General features: G+C 34.8%; 1 protein-coding gene across 41 annotated transcripts in view; it reads right to left on the bottom strand.

The window, feature by feature from the left end:
* Nrxn1 (neurexin 1) overlaps positions 1-21,601 on the bottom strand; it is a 1,065,676-nt gene that overhangs the window by 594,280 nt on the left and 449,795 nt on the right. For all 41 annotated transcript variants that reach the window (XM_078029183.1, XM_078029182.1, XM_078029185.1 and 38 more), the window contains one exon: positions 1-243. This exon is cut by the window's left edge and continues 196 nt beyond it. In XM_078029183.1, the coding sequence (XP_077885309.1) occupies positions 1-243 (243 nt within the window). The remainder of the gene's footprint in view (positions 244-21,601) is intronic.

Genomic DNA, 21,601 nt, shown 5'->3' with positions numbered 1-21,601 from the left:
ATGACTGAATAAAATGAGGCCATTTGGCTCTGTTGTACGGAAATCAAAGGATATGGAGCCTGTTTTCTTTGCATTCCATTTTGGCAAAGAGATAAAAGACTCTGGAGTTTCAAAAGTGATTGGGTCCAAAGTTGCGACATTTTCACATTTAAATGCCACCACTCCATGGATCTTCATCTTGGGATCTCCTTGCTTGGCAAGTCGAGATAATTCCAGCCTTACATCATTATTTTTATATACAACCTGTGGGTAAAGAATAGCAGTGAGAAACTAAATTTCATATTTTAATATCTGTAACTTGTTATTAGTTCATGTAATTTGCAAGTAGATCATAAAAAGCACAAAATGTTAGTTAATTCTGTTGTGTAAAGGAGTCTTTTTTCAAATAAATAAAATTCAAGTATCAACTCATTGAATATAAATTTAATTCAGATACTGTATGTGTGGGCGTAGGCACATAGACTGCCTCAAATAGTTAAATAAATGTGCAAATACATTTAAATAAATTTGCAATATTTCAATACACACTTAAATTTATTAAAGGTAGTTGTTTTATTAGTTGGATATTATACTTTTAAAATTAAATATGAGTATTGAGGTTATTTAGTTTTTCCATCACTGAAGTATTTGAAGTAGGATTTAAAAAATATATATACTTGTCCTCTAAAATATAGGAACCCTTCTAAAGTCTATATATTAATGTTGCATATGTACTTTGTATAATAATCAAAAAAGTTGAGCTGTTAAGTGGCCTGAAATTTCTGAGAAAAATCCATGACACATAACTAAGATGCAAACATTCTTTGTTGTCCATCTATGCATTGATAGCTGATACTGTTAGGTAACATGGACCGTGATATATGGAATGTCATGTTTACTGTAAATCTATCCAACACACGTTCTCCTTGTGTGTTTTGTTTTACTTTTAATTTCTTTAAATGCCAAGTAAAGGTTTTCTTATATGCTCATTTTCTGAGGCACTTTACCTAAAGTGACTAGATAGTTCTGAATGCTTGAAGATAGTCCTAGGATTTTATGAAAAACTAAATAAGACATTGGGTAAATTCACTGGCAGGGCTCATAACATCATGCCTCTGCTATCACATCACATTTACTAAATTTATAGGCATTTTTACATACAGAAAAAGAGAATATCATATCCTTTCTTTACCAAATGCATATAATAGACAATCACATTTCTATAATACATAGCCCATATTGACTTCAGGATGAATTATTTATGTCAAGATAACTTGAAATTATTTTAAGGTACTGAAAATTTTCACACAGTCAATGTTCCTGTGAATAAATAAATGAATTTATCCAAATTTAAAAATGTATTTATCTAACAGGAAAAATAAAACTGCCTGTATCTGATTGACCAATGCTATGATGTCATCCAAATCAACACAGTGGTGTGTCTTTTTTGAACCTGTGGTCAATTGAAGGAACACAGAGATGAATTTTTTAGCTCACCCCGGTGAACTTCCTATTATGATTTGTGAGTGGAAGCTTTATTTCTCAGAGTGATTAAGAGGGCAGCTCTGGAACTGGGATCTTTGAGTTCAAGTTCTGACTCCACCATTACCCAAAAGTATGATCTCTCAAACCTGGGTTTTCCTCCTTAAAGGGAACTAACACTATGCAGGATGATTATAACAATTACATAAGAAAATACATGTAATTGAGAAAATCACTTAAAGGCCATCGATCCAACACATTGTAAGTTTTCTATAAATTTCAACCACATCATGTATATCATTGCTTAATCATAGTCTAATAGAGGTGTCGGTTCTAAAGTTATCTATTTTAGGAAAATGTTTGGAAAATAGGCCTTCATTATATAATTGGTTTTTATACTTGATTTGCATCAAATAAATGACTCATCTTTCCAGGGCTGAGCCTGTGGTTTCAATTTTTCTTAATCTTGAAGAAGGATTATTGTAAAGAAGATGATATCTTTTATTCTTTGAATAAATATGTACAATGACTTAACAAGCATCCATTGACAACAGAAGAAAAGAAAATGAACTTAAGCAATAACAAAAAAGAAATTACATTAATTCTTAAGAATACTGTCTTGAAAAGAGAGAAGAGCTATTAAGCCTGGGGAAAGTTGATTTAGGACTGCCTTTCTCTGGAGATCTTTAAAAGTGGAAAAAATGCTTTTCATGGATGATTTTTCAAGTTATAACCTCTTACCATGACTTCCATGCTAGCCAAGCCTATAATTTTTTTCATTTTTCCTGGTGGTTTATATTGTAATATTTCAAGAGCCTTTAGACAGAGATATTAATAAGGAATGCATATTTTCTGATCCAAAGGATGCAAATGCTGATCAATGCTAACATGTTATTCATGCAGTTAAACTACCTTTATAGAACTGAGAGTTTCTGACATGATAAAGTAGGTATGTGGCTAGATATATTTTCTCATTAATCTAACATCAGTCACTACAAAGTTGAAGGATGTGGGGTTAGGACAACTGTGAGCAGAGTCAGTGAGAGATTTATCATCTTAGGAGTGAATTGGGTGTCTTGGTGATAAGATTCAGGAAGATGTAGGGAAAAGTAAGGCTATTACCCTTGGTCATATTAATTAGGATTAGCAATGTAATCCTCCCTCACCACCACCACCCCCCAAATAAATATCCACCAGAATCTATGATTTATGCAGGCAGGAACCTTGTGTGACCAAGATCAGTAGTTGGCACAGAGAAGACAGTAAATATTTGTTAAGAGTTGAATAACATGCTTCCTTTACTTTCTAAACCTATTTCTCAGATTACAGGCAAATAATAATAATAAAAATATGACAGGATGTAGTATTGGGAACTAATCTCACAACTTAATTATTAACTTTTATCTCTTTCTCTAGGAGAATGTGAAAATGCGTGGGAATATCCACTTCCCAAATGATAAATTGCCTATACATGGGGAAGTCTCATGTTCAAATTCATTTTGTGGGCTCTGAATTACTTTTACAGTGACTAACACCTGGGTAAGACCTCTCCAGAGGTGAAATAATTTTTTGAGAAGAATAATCTTGAGGAGAAGCAAAATGTGTATTTTTTTTCCTTCCCATTTTGTATTCATTGAAAGCCTACTCTAGAAAACAGAAGCAATTTTGGATAGATAGGCATATAGTTCTCAATTGACACTACTTCATCTGACCCAGATTTCATAATTACTCTTCTTTTCTAAAGTTAGACTTACTCTTAAAATGACCTGAATCTAGTTCAGTTAGAATAATGAGTAGCTGTGAGTCTTCTGAATCTTTCTGAAATCCATGTGTAAGCTATTTTTGCTTCCAACATTGTAGTACTCAATCATGGGATTACTTTATACTTATTCATACATTTTTTTCTTATTCATGTAGAAAGTCACAATTTAAGTTTCACTCTTGAACAAATTTATGTATAGTCTAATGACACAGCCATTGGTGATATTATTGCATGCTCATTTGGATCTGCTTATAGAATCAAGGTTTCTTCTGGGATAATTGATTTTTTTAAAAGCAATTCAAAAATGTTTAATTTCACTTCCATGCTTCAAGGACTTCCATCATAAGTATCAAAGGAATAGAGACATAAAATGTGCTTTCATTTTTTCAACATTTATTGGTTTTTGTTTTTCAGTTTTTGTTTTCAGCCACCATAAAATTTTCAACATATTGTCATGATGGTTTGTTTCCTTTTCCTCCAACATTTGTTATGACTTTGAAAATGTCACTTCAACTTTGACAGGCAAGAATGAGAAGAGGAAGTAACTGGTTGGGTTTCTACTCTCCTAGGTTAAACATTTGAGAGAGACAGTCACTGACTATCATCCTTAATGTTACTAATAGCCCTGAAAACAGGACAATATACAGGACAAACAAGAAAGTTAAAGGATACAAGTGATCAGTTTGACAGTCTATATGTAAACTTGGTTTAATTTGAACACTAATTATTTAAGCTAAATTGCCCAACTCCTGTACATCTCAGTTTCCTAGTTTCTAAAACTGACATCTAAAAAGGATAGGTGTGTCCTAGCTATGAATTCTTGATCTTATTTTCCCACAAACCATGTGCTGTGAGGTAGAGGTAGAAGCCTATATTGTTCTTTTTCTTTATCTGACTTTTTCCAGTTTTGGTTTTGGATGGCAGTATATTATTCTCTAATTTGAGATATATTGAAACACTAATCCATAAAGAAAGAGAATGTCCACTGCATCTCCAGGTTCATAGATGTGTCTGGAGGATTACATCTCTCTAAGGTTTGTGCAGATGGTATATATATATATTATATCTTTCTAAGGTTTGTGCACTAGTGGATGATGGACAAGGCTCTTCCCAAAGAGTAGGAGTTCACAAAATAAGTATTTCAATGAGAAAACATTTGCCACTCAATTATGATTTTAAAAAATAAAGATATGCAGCAGACTAGAAATTCCAGTGAGATTTTTGAATTAATTAACACCCATTGATCCAGGCTTTTCATACATTAATTGTGATAGGCCATGGGATGGTGAAATGAGTACTAAATTTAGAGTCAAGATCCAGGCAGATATTCAGACTTATTATGAACCTCCCTGTGATAGCATGAATGGCTCATTTCAATCTGTCTTGGTTTTTCTCTTCCTTACTTGGAAATGATAACAAATAAAGGCTAAGGATCAGGTTCTCAAGTCAGATTTCAGAGTGAATGCTAGCTTATCTATTTGCAAACCTGTGACCTTATACAAGTTTCCTCAACCTTGCCAAGGCTCAGGATTTTATCCATAAAATAGGATGATAATATTGACCACAGTAGGGTTACTGGAAATAATAAGTTATATTTCAATTAAAGTGCAAGGATGGAGGACCTGGCACAGAGTAAACAACCCAGCAAATATTAGCTGCTTTTATTAATATTGTTATTGTTACAAAAGATAATGCTATCATTCTTATATTGAATTAAGGCAATTGCATAATCTAATTGTCTTAACAAGGATGACAGTTAACAAGGATAACCATTGATTGTTAAAAGAATTATAGTGATGAGATCTGCAGAGCAGTTTGAGGTACACCACAGACATTCTCTGTAAAGTTCCTTTCTCTAGGAACACATGTACATTGTAGGCACATCGTACTGGGAGTTTCTTTTCTCTCATGAGCTGGTTTCTGTGCCATATAACAATAAAATCTGCCAACAATATTAAAACTACTTACTATAAGAATCAGTAAGATCTATCAGTTCATTATCTATCAGATCCTGTTACAAGAGTTTTGTATGTATTAAGGTGTTATTACATTATTCCATTTTATCAAAAATATGTGAAGGCACAAATAGAGAATATATTTCATCATGACCATTTCTAATACTGTTTGAATAGATAACAATGTAAATTTAAAACTGTGTCAGCCAGAAATGTCACTTACCATTTGATAGCAGTTACTAAGTAAGATTTACAATCAAACAACTATTTGCAAACATGCAAATAGAATGGCCTTGCTCTGAGTTACAAGCTTTGTTCCAAAAAAGTCAGTATTGTTCCTTCCACCTGTCCTCTTTAAAATATCCCTAAGTGAATCAAATATCACAATTAAGGAGAGGAATTTATCATGTGCCTATCAATTAAAATGTCTCTTCAAGTCCTGTTTAAGAGAGGCTATTTGTCTGTTTCTACAAGATCATGTAGGTTTTTTAAATTAGGCATGTCACCTAGGATGTTAAAGATGTGTCCTACGGTTTTACAGAGTTTAAGACTTATTTAAGGGGACTGCTTCATTAGTTTTTATTTTTGCTTGTTGATATACACTTAATAACTTAGCTCTATTAAAATCAAGAGAAAATATTTTTTTTTTCAAATGGCTGAATTCAACTTTTTTTCTTCCATCTGTAACCTTTCTAGCCATCATCTTTTTGCAGCAGTGCATTTGTTTTAAAATACAATGAAAAGCAAACTTATAAGAGAAAAGTACAAGGGATACTCCAACAAATAATTTGAGCAGATAAATTGTGTTTGTTTTGGCATGACCTAAGGAACAACTCAGAAAAGGAAATAAAATGTATTTCAACTTTCATCTCAACAGCATTAACTTATTAATTATTTTGAAATTATTTTTTAATGCCTGACACGTTCAATTCAGTTGATAAGCACTTGTTAGGCACATACTAATACAGTGCTTACAAAAATGCAATTTTAATTACTCTCTTATGCATATTTCCAATCCAGATACATATGGCCCATTGAGAATAGAACAATTTAGTTTATTTTAAATATTTTATATATATATGTATATGCATATACATATATATATGTGTGTGTATATATATACACACACACACACACACATATATATGCAATATGTAAACTATGTGTGGTACACAGAGTTTACATATTACCATATATAAATGTGTTTATACATGTCAAACCTGATGACACTGATGTCTATAAAATATGCAAATATTATAATATACAGTGTATCTCTCAATAGATAAATATATAATAAAATATAATATATACTATATATAGCAAATATAAGTATATAAAAATAATATTTGATAATTCAAAAAATTAGAGAGACCTTGACTCAAATATTCACATGGTCTTACATTGTATCACAAATGTCTTAGATTAAAAGCACATTTTTGCACTTGTATGGTTTGCACAATCTACAGGTAGAAAGAGCTATAGCCAAAAATAATTTTTTAAATTAAATTAAAAAAACAGATTATTATTTTATGATTAAATGGAGGTTGAAAATGAAACATTTTGCTCTATGTTTATGCCACTCTGAAGAGATTAGTATAAAAGAAAAGTAGAGGCAGGTGCTTACTTTTTTTTTTCCTTCAAATCATAGCACTCATTGTTTAGGCCATTCACTTTCTTACACAAAGGGTCAAGCAAAGAACCTACTTCCAGTAAATACACAGGGAAAGTAGAACTTAACTGACAAGAGGCCAGTGTAGTTTTAGCTTTTCTGGGAATTTCACACCACAGAAATTTTCATCTGTAGTTGGAAGTCCCCACCTGAGGCGGGCACACACCCAGTGCACTGTATACTCTGTGGAGTGGACCAGAAAGTGGTAGGGACTGGGAGAAAGTACAGAAAATGTGTAAGCCCCATACAAAGCAGCCTAATATGTTTTTCAAAACAATGCTTATCATTGCAGCAATTTAATTTTTAGGAGAAGCCTATGATGAAATTTGAAAGACAAGAGGGTTTTGTGGGGGAGAGGAGTTGGTTTTCCTTCTAACTTAATTGTATTTAGAGATCATGTGCAGATAAAAATCTTCAATTAAATATGGCACTTTCCCCAACCCAAAATAACAAATCTAGTAATAGAATATAAAAAAATATATTAACGTCATTTCTCAACAAAGGCATGTGACATTTAATGTGAAACCAAAAATTACTTAAAAGTTAGAGCTTAAAAAATATTTTTTTGTGCAATGCAAAGAAAGAAATATATTTTGTTAGTCTCAATTAAACCTGACCATAAGCATCCTATTCATAAAATAAAGAAAAGGAAAAGAAAAATTCCTTTTTGCTTTGACTTTCCCTCTTTCCAATGAGCTGCCTAAAGTTACCTAGACAACATTGGATGGCATCTAATAAAAGTTAGCCATGGTGGTTAAAAGACTGAATTGCCCTTAGGTCAACAGCTCTATCTTATGAAGCCTTCAGAGGCATGTGGGTATGTAGTAAAGAACTTGAGTTCCAATAAACAGCAAAGTCTGTTTTTCTCATATTAGTAATTTTTTAATGTCTTTCAAGAAAAAATAAAGGAAAATAAGTCATAGATTACAGTAATATGAGATTTGAGATGCAAACTACAAACTGGATTAATCCTCTTATTTTCAGATGAGAAAACTGAGCCCGGGAATCTAAGGGACTCTCCAAGTTGATGTTAATTGTCAAATCTTTGATCAGGAACAAGTAATGGGGACTTCAGTGTTTTTCTTGCTTTTCATTTATGTTTTTTTCTTCTCTTTTCTTCTTACTCTCCCTCTATCACCCTCCCTTTCTTTCTTTCTCTTTTGCAGTGAGCTATTTCTATCATAGGCTCTGGGGTTTTGAGAGACTCTTGAGCAATTACAAATAAAGAGTAGTCCTGGTTTCATCTACATAGCAGAAAGGGAATCATAGAGGGAACCAGAATTCATTTGAAGGCAATTCCAATTTTAAAGCTGTGTTAGTTTCACAATAAAATGATGCTCAAATATGAAAATGCAAGTCTTGAGTACAAAAAATCCTTGAAGTAATCCCCCCATGGATTGTATTTATTATGCTGAATAAGTTACTAGAAGGGATAAACTGTGGTTTACTGTTATTTTGAAAACAAGCGATAAAGATATATTTTGGCATTGGTCTTTGGTGATCTTGAAGAATGTAACACATCATAAATTAGGGTTTAAAGCCTAATTCTAGGGTCTGGGGTTGTAGCTTAGTGGTAGAGCCCTTGCCTAGCATGTATGTGTGAGGCACTAGATTCAATTCTCAGCACCATATAAAAATAAATAAATAAAATAAATAAAATAAAGGTATTCTCTTTCTCTCTCTCTCTCTCCAAGTCAGCAGATGCTACTGATAAGGACAATACATATTTGGTTATTGGAAGACTTCTTTACTCTTCAGCAAGTCTTAATGAAGGAAAAATAGCCACTATTATTATTTATTTTTTTAAAGTAAATTATCTTCTTATGAACCAAGAATGAAATGATAATAACAAAATAGTGACACCAGACATCATGTTTAGATTAACCAATAAATATATTTTTTGTGTGCCTAGAAATGTCTTCTACCACCTAATTTTACATTTTTCCTAAAGAAGTGGTCATTAGTATAAAATATATAACTTAATTTATGTGTATCTATGCAGTACATGTGTATATTTATATATATGTATTATTTATATGTATATATGTAAACATATATTCATAAATTATAAATAAACTACCATTCACTATGCACTCCATCTTTTCCTGTGAATTGCAATCACACAGTGCTTGTTTGGCTATACCAGAGTTATAACAGCTTCATGTATTACTACTTTTTCATCATGTTCATCACTCCTAAGTGTAGAAAGTTCTTCCCCAAGAAAGATTTGATAAAAATATTATTTCCATGTAAAATATTTATTACTTGATTATATGCATCTGTGTGTATGTATAACTTTTTAGTGCATTTGAAAATTTTATTCTCTGATTAAGGTGAAAAATCCAAATTGTTCCACCTAAATGGTTACTTATTTGAACAACTAAAATTTTTTGATATTTTCCATAGATTTTTAAAACTGACACGTTTAATTCTTACATATAAAAGGATGTATGAATATTCTCTTTAGTTTTGTTGACCTATTTTCTCTGATTCGTTTTCACTTCACTTATGTAATTATCATAGCTTCATAATATGTTCTAATATGGGAAACCCCTTCCAACCAAGTGATTTACATTAGTTATTTTATAATGTTTATACATCATATCACATAGAGGTTTTTGTTTTCTAGATGGATAAGATAAATATATTTAACTGAAGTATTCAAGTTGTTCTGATATAGCTTTTCAAAATATGGGAATTTATACATTTAAATTCACTTAGCAGTATTTTTGAGACCAGGAGTGGTGGCACACACTCGTAATCTCAGCAGTTCAGGAGGCTGAGACAGGAGGGTCATGAATTCACAGCCAGTCTCAGCAATGGTGAGGCACTAAGCAACTCAGTAAGATCCTGTCTCTAAATAAAATACGAAATAGAGCTGGGGATGTGGCTGGTGATGTGGTTGAGAGCCTCTGAGTTCAATCCCTGGTACTGAAAAAAAAAAAAAAAGTGCTTTTGAATAGTGAGAGGAAATTCTATCATGCTTAGAATTGTATTCTGTTATAATTACTGGTACAGTGATAATCTACAAAGGAGCATAATTTTGATTGTAACTTATCACAGAATCTAGTCTCAAGCTAGAAAATATTTTATTAGTTGGAGGACAGATATACAACTAGAGAGAGAAATAAAATCAGGGATTAAAAAACCTGAAAACAAACAATAAACAATGCAGTTTTAATCATAGAGCCCTGGCAGAGTTTTTTGCATTAATGTTCTTGGGAGCAATTTGCCAGTGAATTGGAGATATTTGTTCGATGGGGTAAATAACTTCTCTTTAATTGAAGTTCTCTTTAGGAGGTAAGGTCACCTGTCAAGGTCACACAGGGAGTTCAGTTCTGAGTAGTAAATAGTGGACAAGACAGAAACCAAATGCCTGTCACCAGGGCCTAGAACAGCCTATTTAATTTGTTGGTTTTCTTTCAATGGGACTGTTTTCATGAGGGTCATCAGCAATAAAAACCATAGGACTATTATTCCTCCTCAACCTGAAGCCTCAGGAGCTGGTTATCCAATTTGTGGATTACCCAGGTTGCATGAATTCCCTTTCTCTCCCTGGCCCTCTGCCTGTTCCACTCAACCGTACCTCTGCTGGAGAGCCCCAAAGGCAACAGCAGAAGCTGACCTTTAAAGACAGCCAATGCTGCTGTTTTCAGCAGCTACAATGAAAAGATTTTGCAAGGTAGAGTTATTCCTAAGAAGTTGTGTTCAAATCTGTTCTTTAATATTATTCTACAAAATGAAATGCAAGATGTGTGTGTGTGTGTGTGTGTGTGTGTGTGTGTGTGTGGTGTGTGTGTTTCATATTCAAACAGTCCTAGGTTTGCCTGCTCTGCTACTTAATTAGTTACACTGCTGCCTTGGGCAAATTCCAAGTAGTTTCCCTCTTTATCAAAGGAGGTTATTAATACTCTATTTTGCAGTATTAAGTGTAAAGAGTAAGCATATTACTATTATAATCTCAAATGTGTAAGTTCTTAAATGTTAAGGTTTTAAATGTGTAAGAGTGGAGTGTTTCTTATTTACATATATGACTGCTTTTCTGTAAAGCAATTAAGCATTTCATAAATAATCACCTTCGAATGCTAATGTTCACAGGAACACTTTCTGAATTTCTTAACTCTTACACCTTGTGAAGTCTACATTTTAAAAGACTTCATCAACTAAACAAATAATATATGTTAAGGAATACTTAAGTTGTTCATTTAAAATTTATCAAGGGCATCTAAATGACAAAATGAGGTAGCCTCTCTAATAGCACTGAGTTGACAAATTATAACCTGATGTAAATATATGTTTTACTTAGCTTGTAACAAAAGGAATAAATATGTGATTTTTTTCTAGGTTTGTTGAAAATTTGAGCAGAATAACTTTAAAAATCCTAAAACGTATAGAGACCCCAGGTTGCAAACAGTTATTTTTCAATTATGATTGCTAAGTACTGGGATATTTCTTTTTAATGTATTCTTTAATTACTTCCTTTGGAAGGTCCCAAGTGCTTCAGATGTTGGATGGATTGTGCCTTTTGCCAGGGGTTGCTTAGTTAACTGTTTGTTTAATGAATGGGGTTTTATGTGCAGCTGAATTTCTCATGGCACATGTTAGGAAATTCTTGGCAGCATTTAAATTGGAGAACTGAGAAACATATTGGCTCTCCGGAAGCTCAATCGGCTCCCAGGCAGGAGCAGGGCTTTTGCCAAGGAATTTCACTAAAATAAAAAATCCAAAGACCAAACTCTCACACAATGCAAGGAAAGCTGACTCGTGTCTGGATTACATGAATGCTGGTTTCAGATGTCTTAGGTAGCCCAAGAAGGTGCCGAATAGGAAGAAGATAGGACTTTACAACTTCAGGAGAGTAGCAGGTGTGGGGTCTCCTTGCCTGGAAGATGACAGTGTGCATGTCCTGCCTGTTCAGCAAATTCAACTAGGTGCTAAGAGAAAACAAAACCATCTCAAGCAGCTTCGTGTTTCTTCTTTCTGGAGATCCATGTTTATAAGTTCCTGAAAGATGTAATCATTTTTTTTCTTTCAATTTAAAAATAATAAGTAATTTAAAAATTTTAGAATGGCCCTAGCAGTTACTGAACATCCTAGACCAAATATGCAAATGGCTACGTTTTTTCCACTGGTCTGGCCCAAAACTCAATCACTCTATAAGCATTAGTTACCAGGTACATTTTCTCTGAGGACAGAGAACAGGAAAGCTCCCCTGCCATGTCATCTGAGTTCCAAAAAGTCCTAAAGCTAATAAACAAAAACATTTCCCTCTCAGTGAAACTATACAGTGAGGAAGGAACCAGAGATTTTTGAAATTACACATTAGCTTGAGACGACAATACAGATGAGAATAGAAGTTTCTGTCAGCAATTTAAGATGAACAGCAGAAGCTGACTTGTCACTATATATGCTACTTGTTCCAATGTGGAATAAAAGGCCATTTACAGTCATCTCTACACAGTAAAACTATCATCAGATATTTCCCTCAATACTTTGCATTCAACCAGCCTGTGACCCAATCCCTCTCTTCTCTAGAAAAGCAGTATCCTAAGTCTGCTTTCTTTCTGTTCTACTGAATGCAGCTGCTTTTGCTACTGACTTACTGAAGGCTCCCTGAATTTTGGGGGGGAACTGGTGGCTTGGCTGGCCCACTGGGTTACTGTCTGTTTGGTGTCATCCTCTTGCTTTGTTAGTAAGTGGAGATGCTGATCTGATGCTATGCTGGCCACCTCTCAGATGTCTAAATAGACAGGTGTTCCCACTTCAGGCCTAGCCACTTGGCTGTCATCTGTCCTGGGCTTGTACAGAGCAAATTCTCAGCACGGTTAGTTGGGGTTGGCCACTTATGCTCACTTTGCCCATAATTGCCCTTGATTATGTTGCTTGATATAATATTAATGTAAGTCCATAGGGCACCTAAAACCAACCATCAAGCACCTGCTATGTGCCCCATGCTTTTTGAGCTGCATTACACAAACTCACTTATCCCTCACAGTAGTCTTATGAAGTGAGCATTTCTACTCTCATACTAAGGCTCAGAAAGTTCAAATATCTTATCCAAATTACACATATGCAGGGATAAATATGCAGGGATCCAACTCAGGATTTGTCTAATCTGATTCCAAACTCATAGACGCAGTTTTGATTTCATGTTCTCCAACACTCCAAGGGATATTGGCTGAGCTCCTGTTTATTCCTTGAGCCCTGATTTGTGGCACATTTTCTCAACCCCTTCATTGTGCCTTTATTATATGTAACTAGAGAGACACCTTATTCCTTTTACTTCTATTCTCTTTCTCCTACAAGTAGCTCAATAGAACAGATGAATTTCTTTTAACAACTGGTGGTTAAAAAAAAAAATCCTCTTAATTCCCATCCCATTTTCCCTCCCTTGATTTCAGGGTAACTGTTACTCTTGTGGCAATCCCATGACCCTCTGACTCAGTGTCACCCTTACTTTGTGCTCATTTCATTCTTAGAACCAAATTATCAGGTCATGTTTCCAAGGGAGTACAAAATTTGTTTTGAATTTTCAGAATTCCTAAGACTAAAATAATTCTAAGTTACCTTATAACTGGAAAATAAAGAACCAGATTTAGCATTAGTAGGAATGACATTCTAAAAGTCAGTTTGCAGAAGTCTATCTTTAGACTTGGCTGCTTTAGCTTCCTCTAATTAGTGAGACAATAGAGATGCTCTAACTGCATGCAGATTGGAGACATTTTGTTTTTTTCACTATAACTGGTGAAATCCAATATTGCAGGCTCAGGAATGGGATGAAGTGGGTGAGGTATTTACTTTGGGTACAAAATATAAAGGGGGGCAGATACTGAAATCTCAGTAATCAAAACAGATAGTATTTCAATGCAATATTTTAAATACTTAATGTAAAAAAATCCATGATAAACAAACTATTTATATTTTAAATAGAAGTAGGATCATTATTATTGATTTTTTCTTTTTTTAAAAATTTTTTCCTTAAGATTTTTCTAGGTCTTGGCACAGCATAGCAATACAATATTTTTCTAGAATTGAAGAACCCAATTTGACCGATCTGTTGGAAATGCATTTGATATAACAAGTGTTAGTAACTAGTAGTTTTGGGGGAAAATGTCATCACTAGATATCAATAAAATTAGAACTAAATTCACTATTAATGTTTAATCTGTACTAATCTTAAATAAAATCACTTTTATCCAAAGAATAATAATGGCCCACCTGAGTGTTTCATCAGACAGATAACAGTGTTTTAAGCATTTTGCTCATTTAATCTGTGTGATATAGGACCAGTGTCCTGTTGCAGAATTTCCCAGAGCACATTCTATAGAAACTGTGTCTGTGGAGCTGTGTGACACAGACACTCTGAGAAAATTGGGGTCCCTGTTTTACAGGTGAAGGAATTGAGCCCATATAGTAAGTAGCAGAACAAAGTCTCACACCCAAGGAGTCTGGATCCTGGGTAATTACTCTAACCATATAATAGAAGCCCACTATGTCCCTCAAAGAACAAGTAGTCTCACCTTATTCCTATCTTAACCCATACCTTAGCCCCACAACACAGTTAACTTGTCATAATAATGACTCCAAGAATAAAGAGTCTGGCATTAACTTTTACATAAATTAGTCAAAACTGCAAGGCAGAGTGAGAGAGAGAGTGAGAGATCCAAGGAGGGAAGTTGGGGGAGAGATCATATTCAGTGGCTCGTTGTTGAAATCACCTTAAGTCACTCATACTGGCCTAAGAAGACCAATAAATCTCTGACATTTTTCAGTATATAGGACAAATGTAAAAACTAGACCACCTTAGTTTTTTTTTTTTTTAACAAAATCTTGATGAATAAATAAAAGCTGATTAAGTAGTTCATAGTCCCTGGAAGTTCAATGGATCTAGCCTCTTGGCCTCTAGTACTGCAGGTGGACTAACTTCTACAGGTGTATAGGTCCATGTAATCAAAATGGAATATAATATGTTAGTGCTTTGTGCTCAATAGCACTATAATTACATTATGAAATAAGAACATTGTGATGGATTATAAAAAGAAGAATAAAGCATCCAAAATAAAGTCTTGAGATCTCTAATAAATGGATTCTTTCAAGTAAATTCTGTTACCAAATCATGCTATTTATACACATGAGGATTTCTGATTATCTGATTTACTATTAAATTAAAGAGGAAAAAAACCCTAAATTTTAATGATCCAAATGTAGAATATTCCCTATTGATGTTTGGGGGCTTATAATAATTCAATATCAAACCAGAGATACATCATGAGTAAGATAGAGCAAGCTTAGCTCTAGAAAAATGCCTCCAGAAAGGAAGAAAGGTTAGGACATAGTGGAGTGTTAAGGGAAGAATGAAGGGTGAGAAATCCAGAAATGAAATATACTGGGTGTTTCCATATCACTGGTAAGTAGGTTGTGCAGTTAGTCATACATTGTTAATCCAAATGTATAATCCCACTTAAAATTACTTCCTTATAAATGTGGTAAATCCAATAATCTTCTACTCCTCCCTCCACAGGCTAACATATAATTTAGGAAAATTATTGCTTTTTAGAGGTTCACAGATATTTTCATGCCTAGATGACCTTTCACCATTTTTTTTTAAAGAGAGAGAGAGAGAATTTTTTTAATATTTACTTTTCAGTTTTCGGTGGACACAACATCTTTATTTTATGTGGTGCTGAGGATCAAACCCAGTGCCCCGCGCATGCCAGGTGAGCGTGTTACTGCTTGAGCCACATCCCCAGCCCATCACCATTTTTTTTTTCATGTGAGTTTTTGCTGTGTTCCATGGGTGATCTGCAGAAAGCAACCCTAAATTTGGAAACTGTGGACACATGCATCCCACTGATCACATAAGGAAATGCAAATGTGTGTAGAATATAATAAGCTCCTCCATACTGGAGGAAAACCACCAAATGGACAGGCTCTACATGGTAGGAGGCTCAGCAGTATTCTTTTTATAGGGTGTTATTATTATGCATCTATTTTAACTTTCTAAAGCTGCACCCTTCAGATTGTTCATTGTATTCTGAATCTTTTTACATAAAGACTCAAAGTGCTAGTAGGGACCATAGATATGATTATTCTGATATCAAAGTGTTTTCTGGTAACTTGGTTACCAGAATGGATCAGGAAGAGGTATGTAACTTAAGACCTTATACAATGCTTGGTAGATATAAATCCTTTCTTGGAAGAAGTGGTTTGGACAGTTTGCCATTAATTATAACATTCATGTGTTTTTGACCAAATCACTTGAGATCACTTGGCAAACAGACTCTTTTTGATAATCAGGTATAAGCTAAACCCCAAACCAAATGCCTATTGTAGAACAAATAATAAATTTTCAGTGGTCATGATTTTAGCTGAAAACCCATGGATCTGTTTCTAAAAGAATCTAATTGACATGAAGGAGCCTCTAAGGAACATATTAGTTAGATTATTTCAATATAAAATGCTGATGACAGTGAGACTTAAAAGAACAGGCACCAATTTCTTCAAAAGGTAAAACAAAAATGACCATTCAGAAGACCAACTTTGCACAGGGAAGGATAATTGATCAATAAGTGAGGAATCTGAAAAATTACATTGTCTTTGTGTTCTAAGAAGACCGAAAAAGAAGTGGCTTCTACATTCTTAGATACAATAGGGATAAAATTGGTCAGAGGTCACACATATTGTTATCCTTTGTCCCCTCAATTCTGTATTGAACCAATGTGCTTGTGTCTAGAATTGTGTCTGTTCTTGTCCCCGGATTCACCCACCCATTGAATCTTTGGCTGAACACATTTGAGAAATGTGTGCTCCTGCTCAGTTTTGAGTCTGAAGAGATTTGAATCCACACGGGGTTAAAAATGAGAATCTGGGGGCTGGGATTTTGGTTCAGTTGTAGAGTGCTTGCCTAGCACGTGTGAGGCACTGGGTTTGATTCTCAGCACCACATACAAATAAATAAATAGAATAAAAAGTTCATCAAAACTAATAAAAATATTTTAAATAAATGAAAATTTACCTTTTAGTTTGAACAAACCACAATATTTGAGAGGAAAAGTAAACATTTACAGGATTTGTACTCTTTAAAATTCAGTTATAGGGTCAGAGTTGCCCATGAATCATACTGCCTATCATAGAGAAAATAAATAAAATAACTGGAGGGAAGTTCCTGTCATCTACAAAGGAGAAAACTACTCAGGCGCTCCAGGAAGAGTTTAGAAACAGGGAAAATTAGCTGGGTGTGTGATCCACACCTGTAATCCCAGAGGCTGAGGCAGAAGGATCACATGTTCATAGCTAGCCTCATAATTTAGAGAGACCCTAAGCAAATTAGCAAGACCCTGTCTCAAAATTCAAAATAAAAAATGGACTAGGGATGTAGCTCAGAGGTTGAGTGCCCCTAGGTTCATTGAAATAAAGAAAGAATGAAAAAAAGAAAGAGGGAAAGAAAATTAAAGAAAAAAGTGGGGGCAGCTGGAGTAGCTCTTCACCCCACTGGAGCTAAGCTTGAAGACAGTGAGACCCAGGTAGGACTGGAGAATTTTGGAAGTACTGGTGTTAGTAACCATAATCACCTGCAGAATCTGAATGCCTCTTAGAGAAGCCCTGATTATTGGCAAGGTACTCTATCTATCATGGGCCTGGGGAAAAGAGGTGGTAGTGGCAGATGAAACTTATTCTAAGGAAATCTCAGAGATGCAAGCTAGTTGCAGAGAAATTCTTGGATCTCCAGGTAGATCCAGGGATAGTAGGCGAATCAAGGAACTAGAACAGACTTGAAGTTCATACAAGGAACCTTCCAGAATTTTGAACCTGAAGGCAAACAAAAGTCCTTAGTTCTAAAGGGCATATGCCCACACAGTGTTTAAGGCACCAGCCAGGTTATTTTCTGTTGCTCAAATGTGTCAGTAGCAGATAGTTTCTAAATATGATATGCCAAATTTTGCTGGCAGAATCCTTTCCAATGCACTCTGGCTGAAATGATATTATCATATGGTTTTCTTTTTTTTAAATCTAAGGATCTTTTAATGTTTGATCTGCCTTTTTCTACTTTTGCAAAATATACATCTTAATGCGTTCTTTCATTAATATTGACTGGTTTAGCTCATTTCTTATGAGAATGATCTTATTCATCTCAAAGTCAATGCTAACAATAATAACCACCTTTGATGATTACTGGTATGTATGAGTTAGTGTGCACGACTAACATTAACACTAATTATTAACAGCAATTCTCCAATATAGATTTTATGTGTTCCCACTTTCAGACAGGGTGATAAAAGTCCATAAAACTTAAGAAATTTTCCCAAAGTCCTACAGCTGGTAAAAGTTCACTCCATCATATTGCACTAAATCACAACAAATGAATTTGATCAGATGACTAGACCCTGACACCTTCGGAGGAAGTGACAGGTCTGTTGGTGGGGGAGTTAACTTTCATTTTCCGTGTCCATTATTTTTCCTTAGGATTATACATTTTCTCACTAGACAGAACCTATTGGGCATTGTAGTAAGGGTCTAAGTATTGAGAAATTTCAGTTCTAGTTCCAGCTCCCCTATTCATTGTCTGAATTTGGGCAACTACTTTTTCAATTTTCTCACCTGTTCAATCCAGATAACAGTTGTCTTATTTTTCTCTCAGTATTATAAGTATTTCTAGCCTTATCTCAATTGGCATAGAATTTTACAATTGGATAATACAATTATATTAGTATATAATTGGATAATACAATATTAATTGTTTATGAATGCAAATATAACTTATAGAGAATTTAAGATGTGCTATTGTATTCCACTTTAAATTATATCAGGAGCTGGGTTCAGTGACACAAGCCTGTAATCCCAGCAGCTCTGGAGGCCAAGGCAGGAGGATCACAAGTTTGAAGCCAGCCTGGGCAACAGAGTAAGATCCTGTCTCAATAAATAAATAAATAAATAAAACACTTAAAAGGGATGGAGATGTAGCTCAGCGATAAAGTGCTCCTGGGTTCAATTCCCAGTACTCCCCCACCCTCAAATTATGTCAGGTATGGTGATGGTTGGGGAGGTGACGTCAATTTGTGAACTGTCAGGGGCTGGGCCAAGTGAGCCATGTTTAATGATTAAAAAGATGCAGAAGCTGGCCTTGAAGAGTTCCTGAGTCCCTCCTTGAAGAGTGAAGGAGGGACTCAGGAACATACATAATTGATTGGAATTAGCAAAATAGATACAAAAATAAAGTTAAGAATCTAATGTCATACACAAACCTGAGTTTTGGAAGGAGGACTTGGATGGGAAATGTCTGCATTATGTTTGTTAACTTTTAAACTGGTCTGTGAGAAATATGGATACCTTAGAAGGTATAAGGTTAGTTATTAGATGATCAGAGGAAAGTTAAGCATTTCAGAGTTGCAGAATTAGACAGGATGATATTTTTATCCATATTACAAGCAAGTAAAGAGCAAGAATGAAGCAGCATCTCATTAGGGATGGGGTTCCATATGTTCAGTACTATTATTATCCCCACTTCACAAATGAAAGAAAACGAGGTCCAGAAAACATTGAGTGGCTTAGTCGTACCACAGTGCCATCACAGAAATAGTAACTTGTATATTTAAATCCAGTTGTGACTCCACTTCTAGTTATCAACCAAGGTATATTATACTGCCCACTGACAAGGACAATTTGTGAACTACAAAGAAACAAAAACTGGATGCACATTGCTATAAAAGCTACTTTTGAAACAACAGATGCATTTTTCAACTGTACTGCTTTGTAACTATGCACCTAAAACATGGCTGGTCACTAAGCCGCAGACCAAGCCCAGGAAATAACTTCTCTAAAAAAAAAAAAACTCTTCCACTATTTCATGGAAGTAAGAAGACAATATATACCACAGTAGTGAATCTATGAAAATATGGCATTTCCCTGACTTATGTAGAATACAATCATGTTTAATGAAGGACTAAGCGTCACACAGGCCTTTACAGCATGTGATTCTATTCTGAATATGATGATTGCTGTAGCACACACATATGAGTTATATGTATAGATTTGGCCTCACATCATCATAAAAGAACATGTCTTGTTGAAACACCTCATAATTTGTATTGCATATTTAAGAAGAACCTTCAGAGTTTTTACTAGTATACATGCACAGCGCTATGTTTTCAGCTTTAATAATAGTCTCTTTACTTCTCTTCTGTCATATCAATAAATGAACACCAAACAAGACAAATCCTCTGCATATAAAAATGGCAGTAAAAGGAAGCAGTCTAAAGTGTCATCCAACCAATAAAAATTGAATAACCTGGTGGGTCTCTCACATTCACTTAAATTTTCAAATAATTGTAAGAGGATGTCCTCAAACTGCTTGAGATATTGGCTTTTGTCAAGAAAAATGATCTGAAGTGAAATTTGGATATGCACCAAAAGCTTCAGTCTTCAAGGACTTTTCAATTTCCTCCAGTTTGCAAGTTTGGAAACTGAACGGTTCAGCATATCTCTAATAAAAAGTCATCTCCCAAGGCTCCTTTTCTGTGCAGGCAAAATCAAATTAACTTCAAACAGAAGAGGTTAGATGCATACATAAAGGAAGTATCAAACTGTAACATCATCTTCACTCCAGCTCTCTAAGGCCTCCTAATATCTACCCAGGAGAGAAATCCAAATATTAACTTCACCCAAGATCACTCTGAAAAAAAAAATCTAAAGAGAAATGTGGTTTCAAAAAGAGAATAGCACCAAATGAATTATCCCACTATGCTGTCAGGGCTTCCTGGATGATACCAGAATTCCCTGGCTTTTTATTAAACATTTGATGACATCCAGCACGGTTCCAGTCTCCATTCTCACCCTAATTGTGCATCACTTTTGCCTTGATAGTTGGGCAGTCATTTGGATCAGAGGATCCCTGTGTTGTACCTGGAGGAGTTGAAGCATTGCTTTGTACTACCTAAGCCATGGACCACTGTGCATGCCACACAGCTCCCCACTAACCCCAGCAATGATGCATTGAACTAATATGCTCTCAGAGTGCACTTGCTTGGAAGTATTAGAGCAATACATCACTAAAACGCTTCAGCTTCTATGACGTATTGCCTTGTGAGATAGAAATATTTGGCAGGGGCGTGTTTTAAAGGTTTAATTTCTAATGTTCTGTATTAAATGATGTCTGTATCACCTTTCTGGTGGGTTGGAAGATAACATTTTGGTATGTTGTTATGGCTGGTCTTCGGTGCTTTTCCCTATCATGAAAAGCATTTTGACTAGAGATTACATTCAATAGGAATATTCAGTAACTGAGTTTCAACTAAGTGTGACAGAATGAATGAAGAAGGCTATGTACAAAGCTGAGCAATCAGCCCTGAATTCTAGTCTTCAGCATGAGGCCCTGTGCTGGTTGTATCTTTCCCAGGGGGCACCATATGGGCTGGCAGTGGGCCCTGGGCAGGGAACATGGGAGCCAGGTGGAGATATTTCCTAGAGGCAAATGTACTGTGCAGGCACCTACATCCCTGGATCCAATCTTGTATACTCTATAATGACAGGCTCTGCATAGCTATAGTTATGTGCATCACAGAATCCTGATCTCTCCTTTCACTTTGCAATTTTATTGGATGAAAGGATGGAGAAACTTTTATAAAACTAGTAATTTACAAAGTCTAAAAATAGATATTAGGTTTACTTCTGTTCTCATTATTTTGAATTATCTAAAATATGTAGGTAAATATATATTCCATAAGGGCAGAGCTCACATCAATTTTGCCTACGATTTTT

This window comes from Ictidomys tridecemlineatus, chromosome 12 (genome assembly GCF_052094955.1).
Source record: "Ictidomys tridecemlineatus isolate mIctTri1 chromosome 12, mIctTri1.hap1, whole genome shotgun sequence".
Taxonomy (NCBI): domain Eukaryota; kingdom Metazoa; phylum Chordata; class Mammalia; order Rodentia; family Sciuridae; genus Ictidomys; species Ictidomys tridecemlineatus.
This window is presented reverse-complemented; position numbering and strand designations above follow the sequence as displayed.